The sequence below is a fragment of the Calonectris borealis genome, chromosome 9 (assembly GCF_964195595.1).
Source record: "Calonectris borealis chromosome 9, bCalBor7.hap1.2, whole genome shotgun sequence".
Taxonomy (NCBI): Eukaryota; Metazoa; Chordata; class Aves; order Procellariiformes; family Procellariidae; genus Calonectris; species Calonectris borealis.
The window spans coordinates 1,042,742-1,061,613 of NC_134320.1; the positions used below are offsets into that span (position 1 = coordinate 1,042,742).

The window sequence follows — 18,872 nt, forward strand, 5'->3', positions numbered from 1 at the left end:
CCAACGATAGAGACCTTCGACACGATGTTTGCTGTCTTATATATGCTTCAGTGTTCAACTGCTGTCATAATTTGTACAGCGATATAAGTAGGTTTTTAAAGTCTTTTGTAGCTTTCTAAGTTCAATATTATGTTTTGTCAACTGTTTAAATGTTATTTTAACTTGACAGCTTCCTTTGGAAGCTCTTCTGCTTCACAGGGTGCTGGTTATCCTGTGTTGTAATTTTCACAGTCCTTTTGTCTATTCAGTTGCTAACTGTGTTCTTCATTTTGTACTTTTATTTTTTAAAAGGTATTTCATTCTTGAGCTGTAAAATCAATTTTTGTGGTCCTGGTGCTGCAGCATCCTATATAAACAGTCATAGATGGCTAAAGATAATTTGTGTCTAGTTCTCCATCAGTAAAGCAGGAATAAAATAGTAACTTCCATGAAGTCTGCTAACATAAAATGGTAGGATGTATTACATCACTTTGAAATTTGATAAATTTATTTGACCACTCACAATTGGTGTTTAAGCCATTGTACATTTATTTACATACATATATATTTAGGATATTTTTATCATACATTTGATTTGTGAACTCTAAGCATATGTAGTAGTAATAATACACAGAAGAGGTTGGGTTTTTTATCTTCTTTTTTTTTTTTTTCTGCTTATTGGCTCCTATAGTTGTCTTGTAGGCTTGGCAAAAATTAGTTTCCACATCAGCATATGAGGAATAAAGATGTGTCGTTTTTGAATTATGATACAATTTTAAGCTTTTTTTGGCTGATTTTTTAATATATTTTGATTTGTAGCTTGTGCACCAGTTCTATCTGGTTTGGATTCGTTTCTTCAGCATTTTAGATAAAAACCTGTTTATGAGTGAGAAAAGTGAGAAAGTAGTTTTACTAGGAATGACTTAAAAAAGAAAAATTAGAAAATTAGTTTAAAAACTCATTCTGGCAGCCAGTTTTTTGAATGCAAGTTGTTCTTTCCAGCTTCCAAAGGAGTGCTTTGGCTCCCTGAAAGACATACAAGAACATTTGCCCAAATTTCAGGGAATTGCTGGATTAAACTGTACGTTAATATCTTGCTTGTATGTGTACAAGTAATTTTGAAGTAGAAAACCTATAACAGCATGCAAGGCAAACCAGGGCAGTGTCACAAAAACAGTACTGGAGTGTGAACACAGGTGAATGATTTACAGAGCCAGTTTGCCTTGCTCACTTTTCCCCGTGTTGTTCTAGGTATTACAGTTCGCTGTTTTTCTGTTGATGGAGGTCTTCATGTCCAAAATTTTATGTGTGTAGAGATCTTAGAAATTCACGTTGATTTGAGTTGTGGCAGCTGCAGTTTGTGCTTTTTGTACTGTTTATTGCTGTTTGAAATAATGGGGAAGGGATTGCCTGTGATGTTGCGCAATGACTGCAGAATTTGGTTGCATGCCCCATCTAGATATCTTTACCTCTCCTAATAGAGTTAAATATGCTAGGAAAAAATGGGCTAATCACTTGTCTCTTTGTATAAAATTTGTAAAACTGTAAACTTCAGCAGTGTAATGAAGTTTTCCCTGAATGTGACAATCTTGAAACATTCGTACAAACTAGCCATGGGCTGAAGTAGTGTTAGTGAGGTTTCGTCGCTGAGCTCTGGGATCTGATGCCATCCTACAGTCCTGAGCTGCTGTTGGTAGAGACATATTGGGGTGACCCTTCCCGAGCGTGTTGCTTTCTCGTTGATTTGTTTGTTTGTTTGTTTTAATAAATTGACAACCTCCCTTCCAAACTCATAGGATGCCCTGCTTCCCCGTCAAGATCTACGGCTGGCTATTGCTAACTGTTTGCAGGGAAACTAGTTTGCTGTTGTCCCCTGTTCCCAGTTTTCCTCCAAGTAACTGCAGCGATAAACACTGCTTTGTACTTTTCCTCTTACCAAAAGCAGTCTGGCTGTGGTGGGGAGATGATCAGTTTTGCTGATGTGGGCAGGACCCTGGTTGGGGGCGAGAGAGCCAGACCTTGGCAAAACCGTTAGTGGCAGCCATGCTATCTGCAGCCTTGGACACGACTGCACTGATTTATGTTTGTATTCTGGCGACAGTGAAGTCTAGAAGCTATGTGTGTTTCTAAGAGGGCTTAAGGCTTGTACAATTTGTGCATACTAGCCAAGAATAGCTTTCCCAGCCAGCGGCAAGTGAACTTGCCTGGTGCAGAAGAGGGATGCTGCAGGGAACTCGTCTCATGTAGGAGTTTGAGTGTTTGAAGAAGTCATTGTACTTGTCTGTCACGGTACAAAAGGAATATAATTCTCCCAGGAGAAACGATCTCTAGTTTTCTGTATGGTGCTGCTAGAATATGCTTAGGAAATTAGTTATGTCCACCCAAGCCATCTCTGGGATTTTTGTTTGTTTGTTTGTTTGTTTTTTGAAAGACCTGTTGCCATGCTCAAGTGCTTTTTGTATTTACAGATCCTGCATTTGATTTCTTGTAGACTTTGCTCTTTCTGGCTGAATTTATGTTCAGTGTGGGTATGAAGAAGTAAGTCTTGAGCTTGGGTCTGTTCACGTAGGGGTTTTGGCAAACTGGTGAACCATTCCAAGTGGTGGTGATCACCTGGGTGGCAGGTACTGGTGTCCACTGGTGCGCACCATGGCTGGGAAAACCAACTTGGAAGAGGCAGAATCTCTCATTGTGGCATTTTGTGCCAGGCTGGCACTGTTTTACAGTGCTGCAAGAAGAGTTGAGGGTTTGGCCCCCAGGGCTGTTGAGCTGAGGTTAAGTTCCTGCTATCCGCTAGCGGTAACTGCAGTTGAAGCAGGCCTTGGCCAGCCACTAGAGAGAAACAAAAAGCTCTATCCTGAGTGTATATGAAAAAGACAGTTTTTCTGGAGGGAGCTATTTTTCTCTTCTTTTCCTTTATTATTTCTTTTTTCCGTAGCTGACATTTGACAGCTCTACCAGTGTGATGAGGGAGTGATGGATCCCTTAATCTTGGATTCTTTCTTTTTTTTTGCCATCCTGGTACACACTGCGTGTTTCCTCTTCTCTTTCCAATTAGCCCTGGACCTCTAATTTGGATGGATAAGCCATGGCCTTGTCTTGCCGTTGCCCAATAATATTTCCAGAGGTTAAAAAAAGCCTTTGTTTTCTATTAGAGTTACTGGTAACCTCTCTGCACAACACCAGTAGCCGGACATTTTTAGAACGGTATCATTGCTCTATTGAGTGGTGATTGTCTAGGTTAAACAGCTGTGAATGCTGTTAGAAATATAAAAGTGCACCGAGCTGTATAGGTACCTCATGCAGGGTACCCTTTATTCAAATAACTTTTGCTCTGGAATGTGTGATCCCTCCCTGCCTGTAAATGCCAGGTTTAATTAACAGAGAATCTCAACGATGATATGCAGACGACTTTTTTTTTTTTTTCATGTAAACTTTCCCTACTTGCCCTTTTCCCCATTCTCCTTTGATCTTTAGAAAACCTCAGCTCATGAAAATAAAGGCTGAAAAGTGTCTTCTAGTTAGTGAAATATGAGTAAGCACAAACACCTTGAATCATAGATTTGCATGCGATGTGCACGCTGCAGGCTGTCTTGTCTGTCTTTAGTTGACTCAGGTTTTTAAGTAGGTAGAGCAGGGGTAAGTAATTTCCTTGCTGAGGGTTGAATAGGCTTTTTCAAACACCTTTGAGTGCATGTTATCATTATGCAGCATTGCACAATGGGTCGTTGAAGGAAAACTGTGGCTGTGGGCTGTATAAAATGAAGCGTGGCCTGAATTCAGCTGGTAGGCGGTAACTACCCAGCCCTGCGGCAGAGTGTGGAAATCGATCCCTCTTGATTTAATTCCTCCTCCATCGCGCTCTGTGAACCTGCAAGGGCTGCCTCTCGGAGCAAGGTGGGAATGGGCATCCACGGGTGTCGGCTCAGCCCTCTGGCTCGTTTCTGTGCGCTGCTGTCATCGGCTGGCAATAACGACGTCGTAGCCTCGCCAAGTGAGTTTTCCTGCCAAACTTAGGGGAAATGGGAAATAAAGGCAGTTGGGAAGTCACTTCTGAGGCCTGTCTGGTACAGTCGCCTGTGGTGTTTGAGCTGTTTCAGAGGCGATAAAGCAGAGAAGAGGTTTCTGGCTCACTGGTGGTAAAATATGCCACCACAGTTCAATAGTGCCAAATCTATTTATGAAGCAGAAATGACGATTCAGGTGGGAGTTGATTGCTATGCATGGTTTAAAGGGAGAAAGTAGAGATGTATCACAAGACTTGCAGATGGCTCCAGTATACGGTGAAGTCAAGTATCATTAATTTGCTTAAATTTTCTACGCACTAATGAGCTTTTACCAGGATTCTTGCACATCTTGTCTCTAGTCTGTGCCCCTTCTGATTTTTCCCTGTTGATATCTTTTTCAATCACAAAACATAGCTGATAATTAAGAAATTATACCCCCTCCCTAATTCAAAAAGTCAAAAACTGAATATTTGGGAGAAAATCTTGTCCTTACCAAGGTTTCTGCTATTGCTGTGTCATTTTTTTTTTGCTATATATACAGACTTTGTGAACCTGATCTGCCAGTTTGGAAGGCTGCCAAAATCTTAGAAGCGTAATCTTTTTCACTTATCTTTATCAATGATTATATGAAAGTTGTACTTTATTGTGCCTGCACCAAGGGGAGAGGATGACTTAGCCGTAAGCACTGTGTGGTGAAGAAGTACTAGCTGCAATACGCTTGTTTGTGTGTTGGCTGTCTGGGGGGTGAGAAGGTGATGTCTACCACTGGTTGCTTCTTAGAAGACTGGGATCTGCTTTTATTTCTAAAATGACATTTTCGCCTGGTTGCGAAATGACGTTTTGACTGGTTGCTCTTTTTCAGTGCAAGACTTTGCACATCTGCTTAGTGCCTTAAGGAGTAAATAGCTGAATCGCTTTAGGTTGTAATGTACTTTGGCAGTGGGTTTGAAGAATATTTTTCTTTGGGAAGCCTTAGTAACCCTTTCAAATACTCCATGAATAGGATATTTGTCTTCTGTAACTTGGTTCACGGGAAGCACATCTCATTACAGTTTTGGAGAGATTATTTCTTCTTCTAAACAAAAGATTGTTTCCTTTCTGCTTTTTTTTATTTCTTCTGTTCAACCATGCTTTTTTTCCTTCTTTTTTTCCCCTACTCTCTTCTTCACTTGGCAATTAAATGGCAGTTATTTTTTCTCTGTGCTATGTTTTCCCTTCTATTTGTGTGACTCAGCAAAAAGCATAAGGAAATTGAGGGGTCGGAAAAAGACAAAATGGAAAGAATTTAGCTGGGTATGTTATACGTGTCATCCAGTCGGTTTTCGCAAAAGACTGAAGTTCTCCTATACTATCATTGGAGTTGGGACTATTATGCGTTGCCTCTGTCACATGTAGCAGTAAAGGGAATATAGCAAGAAAGGACCTGTTTATAAACGTCATGGTTGTAGCCTTGCTGGTTGAAGGAGGCAAATGGTGCTTGCGGCTGTTAATTTTGCAAAAAAAAGCTGGCAATTTATTGTCTCCATTAGTGGGCCGGCCTTGCCAAGCAGTCAGTTTGGTTAATGTGTGTCCTTGCATAAATCTTAATGAAAAATTTATGTTTGACAGGCTCAGATGTTTTTTATTTCTGTGTTTTAACTGTTTTCTCAACTGCATCATTTCAAAGGGATATCTTTCTTTTTGTGCTTGTAAATTAGGGAGATCTGTGCTTATTTGGAGTATCTTAGGTTAGTCTAGTTTCCTAAATAAAAATAACTGTTAGCTTTTACAGGTATGTGATTTGGCATTGACCAAATACTTTTATCTGAGACCCCCTCAAGCTGCAAAGAGATGTTTCAACAAGTCCTGTGGAGATTGGTGCCTGCCTTTTTAGAGGTGGGAAGGCTTTGAGAGCTGCCTGTTGTATTAGAGCATCTGCACGTGTTTTTAATAACTGTAGGTGGAACAGATTATCCTGCTGGCTCTTACTGGCCATTATCAAGGTTACTCTTGTTCTTGCTTTTGCTCAAGTCCTCTTTTGGCAGGCGGAAGACCTGAGACTGCGTTTGCCAAGTCTGCGAGAAAGTAATTCTTTGTCTGCCACTGCTGGTTTTTTTGCACAACTTTTCTGAGTTGAAATGAAGAGATAAGTATTTTCAGTCTCTGAAGGTAGTCTCATACTGTTCCAGAAAACTCCTTTTTGGATCTGATTAAGTAAATCTCATGGTTCCAAATGCTTCAAGTTGGAAAGCAAAACATCCAAGATGATTTGTTTTGCTTTTCATGGAGAAGACAGTCTGAGATTTGCTGGTTCTGTGAGTTTTTCTGCAGCAGTGAAATAATTTCAAATTGATGAGCTGCTGAACTAACATGCTGTTAGAGATGGGGCAGGAAGTGAGCTGTGGCTAGGTAGCACCATCTGAATAAAAACTTGTCAGAGAGCTGCTTTCAGCTAATCCCTGGGAGGAAGTGAGCTATAATCAGTACTAAGTGAGCTAATCACAGGAAATCTATTGCTCAACAGGAGCCTTTTTAAAAAAAAAAAAAAAAAGGGCTGGGGGGGGGTGGAGAAAGGGGGAAAGAAGAAAAATACCCGTGCAGACATTTAATTCTGCTTTTGTACTCCAAAATCTGTTTGGTCCAAGAAAATGGAATATGTGATGAAATGAGCAGCCCTCTGATCTCCATTTAAAAACTGCACAATGTGTGTATCTGTTTGCCCTCTTCCAGAATAATGAAGCATCAAGTCTCATCTCCTCCAGTAAGGTGTTTTTTCAGGTGTTAAAAGGTGGTGGTGTGGGGAGGCTGAGGATGAGCTAGCTACCAAAACCACTGGAAGCTTGGGGTCAATGTACTGGGAATGAGTCTCCAGACATTTTCAACAAGGACTTTTATAATATAAACCAAGAGTGGGACATGACTATCTTACATCTGTCTTGTTACACCGGTCTTTTCTTGGAGCATCGCATGGTAGCTCTTTTATTCTATTTTTTTTAATTACTCTGTGCTTCTTTTCACTTGACATCTTCTGCCTTGGAGATTTGTTTGCAAGACATCTATTTTGCTATTTTCCTCTGCTCTGGACCTGGCTGTCCGGATGCCGCTCTTTGTGCGTGACAAATGTTGCCTAAAAGGCCCTACAGGAAGACAGCAAATGACAGCCGCCGCTGTGCAGACTGCTGTTAGGATAACTTTCTTTTCTCAACTCTTGTGCCCTCTGTTAGAGCAGGGACAGGGAAATACACTTATCATCAGGGCTTTTTTCACTTTTGATCGGTTCTCTCTTCTTCTTCCATTCCTTCTGTTGGACAACAAACGGTTTTGCTGTGTTGCTTTCAAGCACCACGCCTGCTGTCTGCGTTCCTGGCCCAAATGTTCTGCAGTTCTCCTTGCAGCAGTGCAGGTAGTGTCCCAATAAGGTCCTGCAGCCGTAGTGGCACATCAAGGATTATGATTTCAAAAGCGAAGTGGTTATGTTTCTTAATGCATTGTTAATCTGAAATCTGTTACTTCTGCTTTTTGGTCAGCCCTGCAAAATAGACTTAAATTGGATGTTTGTGTTGCTCCTTCTGTGTTACATTGCCGATAGTAAATGACTCGAGTAATTTTTACCTGCAATAAACAGAACTGAGTTCAGTTTGCAGCGCTGTGAGCCTCCTGTCAGAGTATGTACATACAGAGGATTTGATTTATTTAATTCATTGAGTTCTGGCTCCTCAGAGATCTGTTGCTTAAGTGGCAGCATCAAGCCAGGATATTGTGTGCCAGGAGTAGGAATTTATATGCATGTTAGCAAACAGCTCTGAGCTTGATGTGTTTTGTTTTGGTTTTTTTTTCCAATCAATTTACTTTTGCATCAAATCCCAGGCAGTGAAATACAGATGCAGCCTAGACGCCTCAAATACATTAATTTGAACATCTAAAGAAGACAAATTCAACTCATTATGAGAACTTTCTACACCAGCTGTTTCGTTTGACACATGGCACCATCTTCCTACCCCTGCTCGGGGCCTTGCAGTACTACACTGTAAGACTGATGTATGCATAATGCATATTTAAAACTTAATCTGCTCAAGTGCTCCAGGAAAAATGTGACTGTGCACTATAGCAGAGAGGAAAACGATTGTCTTCAATTTCATTTTATTTCCCTTTAGTCATTCTGCAAACAAGTTTGACAGGAAAAATGTTTGTCCCTTTTCAGCAGTCAGAGGAGGTAAATAGCAGCCCCGTGGCAGAGAGGGGCCTCCGTGGTGGAGCCTGCCGCTGAACGAGCACACGGCTTCAGCTGGGACGGGAGTGCGTGTCAGCCTTGCTACCGATCACGAGGGAGGCCGAGGGAGCCAGGACCGGCACAAGAGCTGTACTTAGGAAGTTCTTCAGGAAGCAGCCCCGCTTTATGCTCACACAAGGGGGAATTGAGGGGGGAAAAAAACCCAAAACAACAAAAAAACAAGTCAAAGCCAGAGCATTCAGACCAATGTGCTGCAGCAGTGTGTGTTCATCAGCTTTCTGAAAACGCTGCCCAATTCTCACTTTACTTTCCAGCTTTTACTCACTGTCAGGGTCATGTTTCTGGGTGTTTTCCCACCAGTGGCAGCGACAGGAACTGCCGTCTCTCTTCTGTGACCTGGGTATGCCGTAGGTTATCGGGCCCTTTTCTTCCCCAAAAGGAAGAAAGCTAGTGAGCAGCAGAACTGACTCCTGGAACATCGTTGTAAAAATGAAACTCTGAACGCACGTGCAAATCGGTCCCTGCGGGTGTCTTCAGGGGCTGGGAGGAAGAGGGTGGGTTAAGCTACACAGGGAGCTTCCTTGTGCTTGTCTTGCCTCAGCTTCACCAGGCAAAGGTGGAAAAAGACGACTTGCGCTTCTGAGGAACCTGGCTTCGTGTCTCCCACTGTTGGTGGTGAGTGATTTAGGACAGCGCAGACCCTGGCTGGCTGCTGGCTGCTTGCTGCGCATTTGCTCTTCAGCTGCTGCAGTTCACGATGCAGTTAGATGGTGTCTAAGGCTGCCATGGATGAAAAGAGTACTGCCATTTTTGCTGCCCCAGTGCAGGGCAAGAAACCTTTGTCAAAAGGAGGGGACAGCTGTTGGGAGTGGTGTAATATACTGGAGATGAGGACTGAGAATCGGAGCCTTGTCACCAGCGCTGGTACCTGTGAGTATGTTTTGTGGAGTAAGCAGCAGAACTGTTAGGGAAAAAAGCTTTCTGCTCTTTTTGTGTCTTTTTTTGGTGAGTGTAGTGAGTTGCAGCACTGTCCTGTGGTGGGAGTGAATCTGTCTGAAGTCTGTAGTTAAGTATTGTTTGCAGCTTCACAGCTTGTCTCTGTGGTTCATTCCATTGCTTTCTAGTTCTTGTAATTGAATGTAGTGCGACTAGTGATTATGGGGAATTTGCCGATGTGCTTGAATACAGTAATAATAATTATTATTACTGGGATTAGCTTCACTGGCAAAGATGAAATCCCCTGATTACGTCCTCTTCCATATATTACCTTTGCTTCTTCTGCCATCTTTCTTCCAGATCTTTGATGAGGTTGCTCAAACTTAGGTTAACCATTTTACTAAATGTCTTTCAACCAAGCTAAAAAAAACCCCACCATTAATTGTGTTGTCTGATTCTGTCAGAGAACTATGAACCTGACATCCCCTTTGTCAGTATACAGACTCCTGGCAGGCACTGGGAAAAAAGAAAATTCCCCTGGTCCTTGCAATTCCCTGCACAAGCCGTGATTCAGCAAGGCAGCCACGTGGGTGATGGTGCAAGAGGGATTACGCCTAGCTGCTGTGAAATGAACAGGCTCCTTTTCCTCTTTGGGGGAGCGAGAGCAGAAAAGGAGCTTCAGTGTGTGTTTGCACTCCTCTTTTTTTTTTTTCTTTTTTTTTTTTAATCCCTCCTCCAGTCATTGCCCATAATGCCAAACCTCCGCAGCAATTTCAAAAGTACTTCCTGACGCTGTGGAAACTTTGCCTGCATAATGAAGACAGGGTAAGGGTAAAGGAGAGAGGAACTGCTCTTTTCTTCTGCACTCAGCTGTCAGAAAGAGACTAGCTGTTTGGATTTGAACCTGAACAAAATGATTGATTTTTAAGTTCCGATGATGACTGACGGATCAGATTTCTATTTCCTGAAGCCATCTGTTGTGAGTGGAGCTGTTGTAATTTCTTTAAACCATGAATTCAAAGCTGCTGTGCATTGAAATGGTCCTTTGTGCAAAATAGTTTTGGATCTAGCAGCTTATTTTAACAACGGTCTTTGAAACAGCTGCCCAGAAATTATATTACTTTGTGTTATTAAATAAATCACATCTCTTAAGTTTTTCCTAAAAGCTGAGGTTTTACTAAACCGCAGATTTAATGAGCTTGAAGGATTTTGTTTAACTGCAAATGACGGAGCCGCTCCCTCAGGTGGGAAGCCGATGCCCGAGCTCTTTCTGTCACTCCAGTCTGCTCTGCCAGCTCCGCAGCTTGTCTTCCTCCTGTAGAGCTCCTGGGCTCTGCTTCAGCAAGGTCAAGGATGTTTCTGAACACTTTGAACATGAAACACTAATCAGGACTGCAGCTCTGAGGGTTCTGCACAGGCGCTGTTACGCCAGTTTCTTGAAGCGCCTTATTTTCTTATGGAAGAGATGAGTTTTGGATTTCTATATCGTTGCTTCCAACTTGTTGCTTAACATTTTCTTCTCTTGAGCACGCAAGGCGCTAAGGAATAATTCGTTTCAGATCAAGAAGCTCTAATACTGAGTATGCGATGAGCTGACTTGTGCTGCTTGAGTCACTGAAAATTGAGAATTTTTACTATAGTGAGAAATTTATTTAAAAATATGTAAACAAAGTGCAGTAAATGTTTTTTTTTTTTTTAATTTGCAACCTGAATACCATCTTATAGCGTTGTTAATTCAGTGACTGAACTCTCCAAGGGAGCATGCAGGGAATTAGTATGGGCTTGGAGGGCCAAGTCTGTTCTTGTCCAGTTTCAGATGCAGGTTAGCTGTTTATCCTTACATCCTGCTCTTGCTAATATCGGGCAGCTCAAAGAACTGCACAGATGGAGGAAATAATAGGGTTTACTTTAGAAAAATACAAAAGGCTACTCGTGACATTGCTTTCTTCACACAGTGTATCTTTTTGGTGTTAAAGTTATGTGATACACTTCTTTACCTACTATGATTTATTTTGCCGTCTGATTGTATTTCCTTATTGAAAAGGAGGAGTGCTTTCTTTCAAATATCTATTCCCATGTGGATAGCTAAGGACCCAATATCCTATTCTTTTCTGAGATTTGATTAGCATAAGGGAAATGGATTATGGTCCCCTGTACTGCCATCACTCCAAGCGCAACTTCAGTAGGACTCTTGAATGCCCTCTGTCTGTTTTGGTGGTTCAGACCAGAAATTTGTACGTCTCAAACTGGTGGCATGCACTTTGTGCAAACAATATGTATTGTTAGGGAAGCGTTTGGAATTAAATCCCTGTGGGTAGGCTGCTCAGACTTGCTGTTAGTCTGCAGGGTTTTTAATTTTTTCCCCATATTGCAGTATAGGTACTGGAAAATATAGACGATCTTGCAGATAACTTGCAACATCTGAAAGAGCAATCAGTAAGCGAATTTGGAAGACTGTTGGAGGATGGGAATCGCAGTCTGATTCACAACTGCATCCCTGCAGACATGTTCAAGTGTTGCAGGGCTATTTATCACTCCATCATCAAGCAAAGGGCTCGAAGGCAGGTTTGTCTAGGTGGATGTTGCACAGCTTTGACCGCTGTTTGCCATCAGTCTCTAAGGAAATGGGGCAACCAGCACATGTCCAGTTTTTACTTGCAGTGCCAGAACTGTGCTTTGTGCTGCTTGTGCCCCGAAGGTATTGATACAGAAATTATATGCTTTCATGGGCATTTATGGTGATAATTCATTTTAATATCTCTTGAGCTTCACAACATAAAACAGTATGCTCTTGTGCTGCATGAATTCGGGCTGCTAGCCTGCTTTGGTTTTCTTCATTGGGATCTGGCAGTATTCACCCAGTGCAATGATAGGGAACGACAGTCCACCTGTTTTTAGTTCTTCTGCTAAGACCATGTTGTGCAAGACGCATGTGTTGTGCTGAGACATTGTATAGCATGATATTTATACTTTGAAAATGCGTCATAATTGAGAGTGGATTGCGCTGTCTTATCCTGATTTTTGGAATGACACTGATAACGATTGCCCCAGTGTTGTGGCTGGGATGGAGTCATGCTTTGGGACTATGATGGGCAGCTGGTAGACACCAGTAGGCCATTCATTTCCCAAATGTGAGAGGAGGAGGAGCAGGAGAAGAGGTCAACACAGAGGAGATGTGTTGGCTCCTATTCCAGAGGGGTAGCTCATCATTTAAGCATATGGGGGAATGAGGTGCATATTTGTTATTCAGCTGTCACTGGGAGGTAATTTCTGTAAATCTTTCTTTGTGCTATTTACTCTGTAGCAGAGAGGCTGCCTGTTTCTTGGTGATCAGAGAAAAATCTCCAGGATATCATGGGGAGGGAGGAAAGGCCAGTGCAGATTTTCTTGAATGTGGAATGTGTCATGTAGATGCTTTATTGTGCTGTTTTTAGCTTTAGCTATTTGTTCATCATCCCGCTCATGTTTTCGTTAAGGACTCGAAGAGGATTGTGGTGATGGTATATATTCTTTTTACAAATGGAGACAGTGTGGCACAAAGTGCTGAAGCAATGCAAGTCCTTATTCAGCAGTGGATCCAGTGGATCTTAGTCCCATGCTCTTTAATGTAGGCTGCATAATTTGGGTAGAGCTATTCTTAATATGACTTAATGTGGCCAGTGTGTTGAATTATGACTTATAAACATAAGCTGTTCTTTTTCTCCCCTAGATCTTGTCTGATAAATGGCAAGAAGGAGAGCATCTAAGGCTTTTAAAGGTGTTTGACTCTAGAGCATGAAGCTCTTTGGGCTGGAGCTACCCCTAAAAGAAGTTATGCCCTTACGTGTACTGTCCTCTTCACGTATGCAACCTTTGTGTGAACAGATAGTGAACCAGATCTGGGAATTGGTGCACATTATAACTGACTTTTGACTGGGTTAGTTTTATCACTGGAAAACTTTGTCACTCCATCCCACAAATGCTGTTGCTGGCACAAATGAATGGGTGGCCCAGAAGCGGGAGTGAGGAAGGGATCCTTTGCCTTTGCGGGAGACGTCAGTGTCTGCCAGTGCAGTGCTTGCCGAGTTCCTTTCCCTGTTGTCCAACAGAAGAAACTACATTTTTGTATTCTATGCTCTCTTCCTATGTTAAAAGTAGTATTTCTATTTCAGTGCTTTCACTAGCTATTGAGAACCATGTCTGACAACGGAGAACTGGAAGACAAGCCACCAGCTCCTCCTGTCCGGATGAGCAGTACTATTTTCAGTTCAGGAGGCAAAGACCAGTCGTCTGCCAACCACAGCTTGAAACCCCTGCCCTCTGTACCAGAAGAGAGAAAACCTAGGAATAAAATCATCTCCATATTCTCTAGCACTGAAAAAGGTAAGATGCCTCTATTTTCCAAGGTTACTTTTATTCCTTTATTCTTCTTGTAAGTTTTGGTAGTATTTTATACATTTGAGTCCAGCCTGTCCGAGTGTAGGGGATTGGAGGAAGTGTTGAAAGTTGGGTATGTGTGTTCAATGAGCTGAGATGTTCTTTCTGTTTGCACTGGGATGTTTGAAGATGAAATGCTAAGTAAGAAAAATTAAATAGCTCAGTGAGGAAAACCACCATATATTGCTTCTTGTGTTTGCTGCCCAGTTTAAAGTAATGCATTTCCAAACAACCCTAATAAATATGTTTGTGATTCCTGGGTATCATATTACTTACCATTTTGCTACGCTAAATGCAGATTTCTAGTTTAAACTGAACATCCAGCTGTTTTGGAAGGTACTTCATGTTAATGACCATTTATGTGGTACCTTCAGGAGAAAAAAAGGTAGTAAAGAAGGGTGCAGTGTGCATGAAGGAGAATTGAGAAAAATGAAGTCCTTCTGTCTGTGTAACTGCACTGTTAGGATTAATTACTAGTGGGGGAAAAATCTGGATTGCTGTAAACAAGACTTATTTCTGAGAAAAAAATTGCTGTAATGAAACTAGAAGCAATGAAATGTATTTGTGCTTTGTTTCTGTCCTCTTTTCTGTATGATGGATGTATGTACAGCACTGGAATCCTGATCCTGGTTCTCCAGGATGGTGTATCCATGTACAACAAAATAGTGCTTAGATAGAAATATCTTCTAACATCTGGTATGGTAAAACTGTGCAGGGACTTATAAGCCTGACCTGAAACTGCCATGCGTTTTATTAATCTCTACCAGTTAGCATTTTTGTGATTAATATTAAGATGCACAAGGGGAAGACCCTGCTGCTCTTAATGTCTTCTCGTTCTGCTCTTGGCTTCCTGCGCCTCATTGCTGATGTGCTGGGCAGGACTGGTTCAGTCATGCCGACACACGTTTGACTGTTTCAAGAGACTTTGCTCCTCCAGTTATTCATTCGCTTGGCTAAGTATTTTCCCCAGGGCTGATTTTTACTCTTGCTCAGCTGTGTGAGCAGTCCCTCTGCAGCCATGCCTCACCCTGGAGACAAACGCTAGAGGCAGGCTTCCCTGTATTCGGAAGATCTGGCTTTCCACGATCTGGCAGAGTTTCTGCTCTGAACGGTGGGCGTTTTCCTTTTCCGAGGATGGAAAGATTTGGCCAGTGTAGCTTTTGGAAGCAGAATAGTTATTTCACAAGGTCACTTATTGTGAAATAACTGTCCGTGACTGGATTGTAGCAATAGCAGTGGTGGTCTTTTTTTCTGGCATGGGTAAGAGCCTTAAAGAGGTAATGAGAACGTGAGAAGCTACTACAGGTTGGTGGCAGCACCCCAGGAGAGAGACTGCAGGCGTCTGAGGTTGGTGAAGGTGGTGAATCTGGATGTTGTCAGCTAGGTGTAGTGCCACGGGTCTGGAGCAGGTTCTAGCTTAGCCCTTCAATACTGCAGAAACTGGTGTTTTACCGTTATATCGTTGGTCATGTGAGGAAATGCCTAGAAATTGTCATGGTGAGTGCTGCAAGAAAATCTGGTGGAAGGATCAAATCTGTTCATCTTCAGACTAGGAAAATGGTTTAGGAGCTGGGATGGCAGTTGTCATTAAGCTGTTGCATTGATCGTTCATGAGAGCATTTGTGGCTGTTTCTTATAGACAGGGATATAACGAAGTAGATCGTAAGCCCCACATGAAGGAAGATTTTCCTTGCTCTGAATTAGTAATACTGTGTAAGACTTGCTTGTGTTATGAAACGCGTTATGAATGCAAGTGGGTGCGGCGCAGCTGGAGAGCTTTGTGACGTTTTATAGCGCCTTTACTTCTTCTTAGACGTTTCCTCTTTCCATCTTGACGGTTGGTTTGTTCATTGCTGAAATGGCTGGGAGGTGGTTGAAGACTTGTCTAAAGTTGTATTGGCTCCTCTGAAATTCCTTTGGAGTCCCATTACTTAAGCTTATTCAGGCCACTCTGTCAATACTGATGTGTACCAAATTTATGGAAATGAATCTGCATACTTGTTTAGCATGTGTCTGTATACTTACTGATATTTAGTGATGCAAACTAAAAATGGAAGAAATAATTTCTGCTGAGAAAAGTATATTTTAGAGAAAATGGTGTCGGTTTATCTTTTCTAGACGTCAAAAAGTATTTAAAGTAATGTCCTTCTGAAAAAAAGCAGAAGGTTTTACTGCATGGCAAGATAATGTGGTTAGGAATAATGGCAATTGAATTATCTAGCTCAAAGAAACTATCTGAAAGTTGTCTTTTTTTTAATTTGGAAAAAACTTGTCGATTGGTTGACCTGCAGCAAGGATAATGTAAACATCCAAAGAAATGTTTTTGGCCCTCAAGACTGCAAAACTGGCTGTCAAATGTAAGCAGAATATAAATGGACACGGTGACTTTCTGGCACTAAAACAATAGTCAGATGTTAGTTGTTTTATTCATTAGCATGGCTGAGGCGCACCCTCACCAGAAATGCCCATTTAAATATTTTTTTTTTTTTAATTCTGCTGCTGGGAAGGTTTACAGAAATATTAACTTCCTGCTTGGATTTTAAAAATTTATTGGGACTATATGCAAAATAATCTGTCAACCTGGGGTAAAAGTTCTTTCATGGGAAAAATTTCCCCAGCCAGTGCCAAAGTTAATAAATTACTACAAAAATGGTAAATTCTCCTTTTCAGAAAATGAAGGGATGCCTTACCAGGAGATGTACAAGGCTGCTGTGAATAGACTTGTTACTGGATAACATTGTTTGGCTTTGTTCTGCCGATCTCTGTTGGATTTTGCAAGGTCCCTCCTGGCCAGCTTCATCATATCTGTGGCCACAGCTCTGCCCCCCTCCCCGGCTCCTCTCTCGGGAGGTTTCTCTAGCTTAGGAGAGGCGCTGGGGAGGTGTTGTGCTTTGGGGGACTCGCTGCAGACGGTGAGGTTTAGCAAAGGCAGAGTTTCTGCCCCAAGTCTGAGCTAGTTCTGCACTGAAATAATCGTAAGAGTTTGAAGGGATTATTTAATGACCTAGTCATGGAGTATTTTTTCCCCTAGTTCCATTGTTTAGGATAAATGAAGTGATAGTCATCTTTTTACTAGAGTACTTAATTGCCATGAATTTCCTTGGCTAGACTTCTGAAGTCAAATGAACCTGCGTGTGTTTTTGGAAAGCTTTAAAATAGTCCCCTAAAACAAGAAATGTTTGTCTTTGAGCAGAACTTATTAAAGGAGGTGCTGTGGGGCATCGCCCGGGACCCGGGATCATGCATGTGACGTACTCAAGACCGCTGGCTCGGGGCAGATTTCAGTGTGGTTTCAGCTGCGGTCCATAACTCAAAGCATACCAGCTGGAGTCATCTACCTACTACGACCAGGCTGTTGAGAAACATCTGTGTTTCTTGCTTTGTGTATGGAGGTTGGCCGGAGCACGCCGAAGGCTCGCTCGCTGGCGGGGAGCGAGGGGTGCTCGAGGCTGGGTTGCGATGCGGGAGGGTGTGTGAAGTACCGTGGGTGATGTCTTGCTGAGTGCTTCTGGCTTCATTTGGGGAAGAGAAGAGCCCAGCTATTTGAGGCACCTTCTTACTCAGACAGAGCAATTCTCCAATTCTCTGAATCCTTCTGAAGGACCTGCATCTTCCCCCTGCCGGGAACGGGGGGGCTGTGTGCTTCTCTCTCTGCAGGGCCAAGGGACCGCGTCTTAGATTCACTCACGGTTTGAAACAAGCGTTGCCCTTTCTTAAAGGGATTCCCATTTAAATACAGAACGGTGTTGCAGACAATCAGAGGTTGAAAAGCAGCGTGGCCTCACAGTGGCCTTGTTCGCAGAGCCTCGAATACATCCTGCCAACACATGACTCACGGGACTTGCCTCTTGACTGAAGCTCGCTGCTTGCGTTTGTTTGAAGTGCTGCTCTGATCTGCTGTTCCTGTGGGCAGAGGAGTGATTTTCAGTCTCCTTGCCTAGCTGACTAATATGATGTGTGTATTTTTGGAAGGAGTGGGTTTATTTGCTGGAGGGTTGGAGCATCAGCTTCTGTTCCCTAGATGTCAAGTGCTCCTAAGCAGGAACCTTCTTGAGGAATATAACTTTTCCACACACCCCTTGTCACCCCCCGCCTTGCTTTCACATAAACAACTGCAAGAGATTGGGAAGAAACAGTACTTTCCTTAAAGGTTTTCACATAAGCAAGTTTCTCCTGGTCCTGCGACTGAATGATGTTAATGAGAACATTTGACAGTACGTTTGCTTTTTGGCTCTGACCTGTGCAGCCGTATTAAAGATATCCTGTTTATAATAGCTGTGTCTTTCCACTGCATTGTTCAGCTGGAGGCAGCCCACATGGCTTTTCGTTTGTAAGTATTGTCCTCGGCTCCCCATCCTTCCTCTCCCACCAGTGTGAGGGGATTTCAGACGGATTCTCTGGCTCTAAGCAGCGCGATCTATGCTTGCCCTGTGTTTAGTAACTTTTTACCATATAGTAACGAAGAGGGTGCTGTTTTAGCTGCTCTTTTTCCATACTGAAACTACATGACTTTTATTTTTAAGGTGAATTTAAAAACAAAGCAAAAAAACTTTTTTTTTTTTTACATACAAACATAAAACGGTAATCAAGTCAGGTTGCAAAATGGTGTGCTGCTTTCCTTTGTGGTTATGAGCACTATGGCATTCTTGCTGGCTTCATGCACGCTATAATAAATGTGGCTGATTCAGCTATATGCTCTGTGAGCCCGCAGGCGTTCCCAGGATTACACATGCAGTTTTCTTGGTGTCAGGTTAGACACGCTCTACAGCTCACTGCCTTTCAGCAGAGGACCGTGAGATGAGGCCTTGAGCATCATCTTTCTACCTGGAGAGCAAACAGCAAGTACGCTCCTCTGCTCTGGCAGGGAAAGAAAGGAGGGCTCGGGCTTTTTTGCAAGAACAAGAAAACAGGTTCCTGAAACTCTCCAAATTAACTCCGAACCTTTTCTGAGTAAAGGGAACAGAATGATGTATTTTATATTTAGAGTTAACTACAAATTGTCTTTGATTTTTATTTATTTTCTCTTTGTCAGAAAAAATAAAAAAACAAAAAACCCAAGCCCCAGGCATTATAAAACATCTTATAAATTTAATTGGATCTAGGTTGGATTGTGCACATGGCCCTTCTCATTATCTGTTCCTGCTTCTGGTACTTATTATGCTTGGTTCCCCCTCCCCCCCCCCCTTTTAATTTAAATTAGGTAATTGCTCTGAGGCTATAAACTCTTATCTTCATCACAGGAAGTCCTAGTTTGCATTAATTACCTTGAATTGAAGCAGTGAGGCAACTGAGTTTTAACTGTCTTCAGGGTGAACTTGAGGCTG

General features: G+C 42.3%; 1 protein-coding gene across 4 annotated transcripts in view; it reads left to right on the forward strand.

Moving 5' to 3' along the window:
- The window catches only part of PAK2 (p21 (RAC1) activated kinase 2), a 49,227-nt gene that overhangs the window by 12,279 nt on the left and 18,076 nt on the right, over nt 1-18,872 (forward strand). For 3 of the 4 annotated variants that reach the window (XM_075157840.1, XM_075157841.1, XM_075157842.1), the window contains one exon: nt 13,284-13,494. The exons of the other annotated variant lie outside the window; for it this stretch is intronic. In XM_075157840.1, the coding sequence (XP_075013941.1) occupies nt 13,308-13,494 (187 nt within the window). In that variant the 5' untranslated portion in view covers nt 13,284-13,307. The remainder of the gene's footprint in view (nt 1-13,283; nt 13,495-18,872) is intronic. 4 annotated transcript variants of the gene reach the window in all.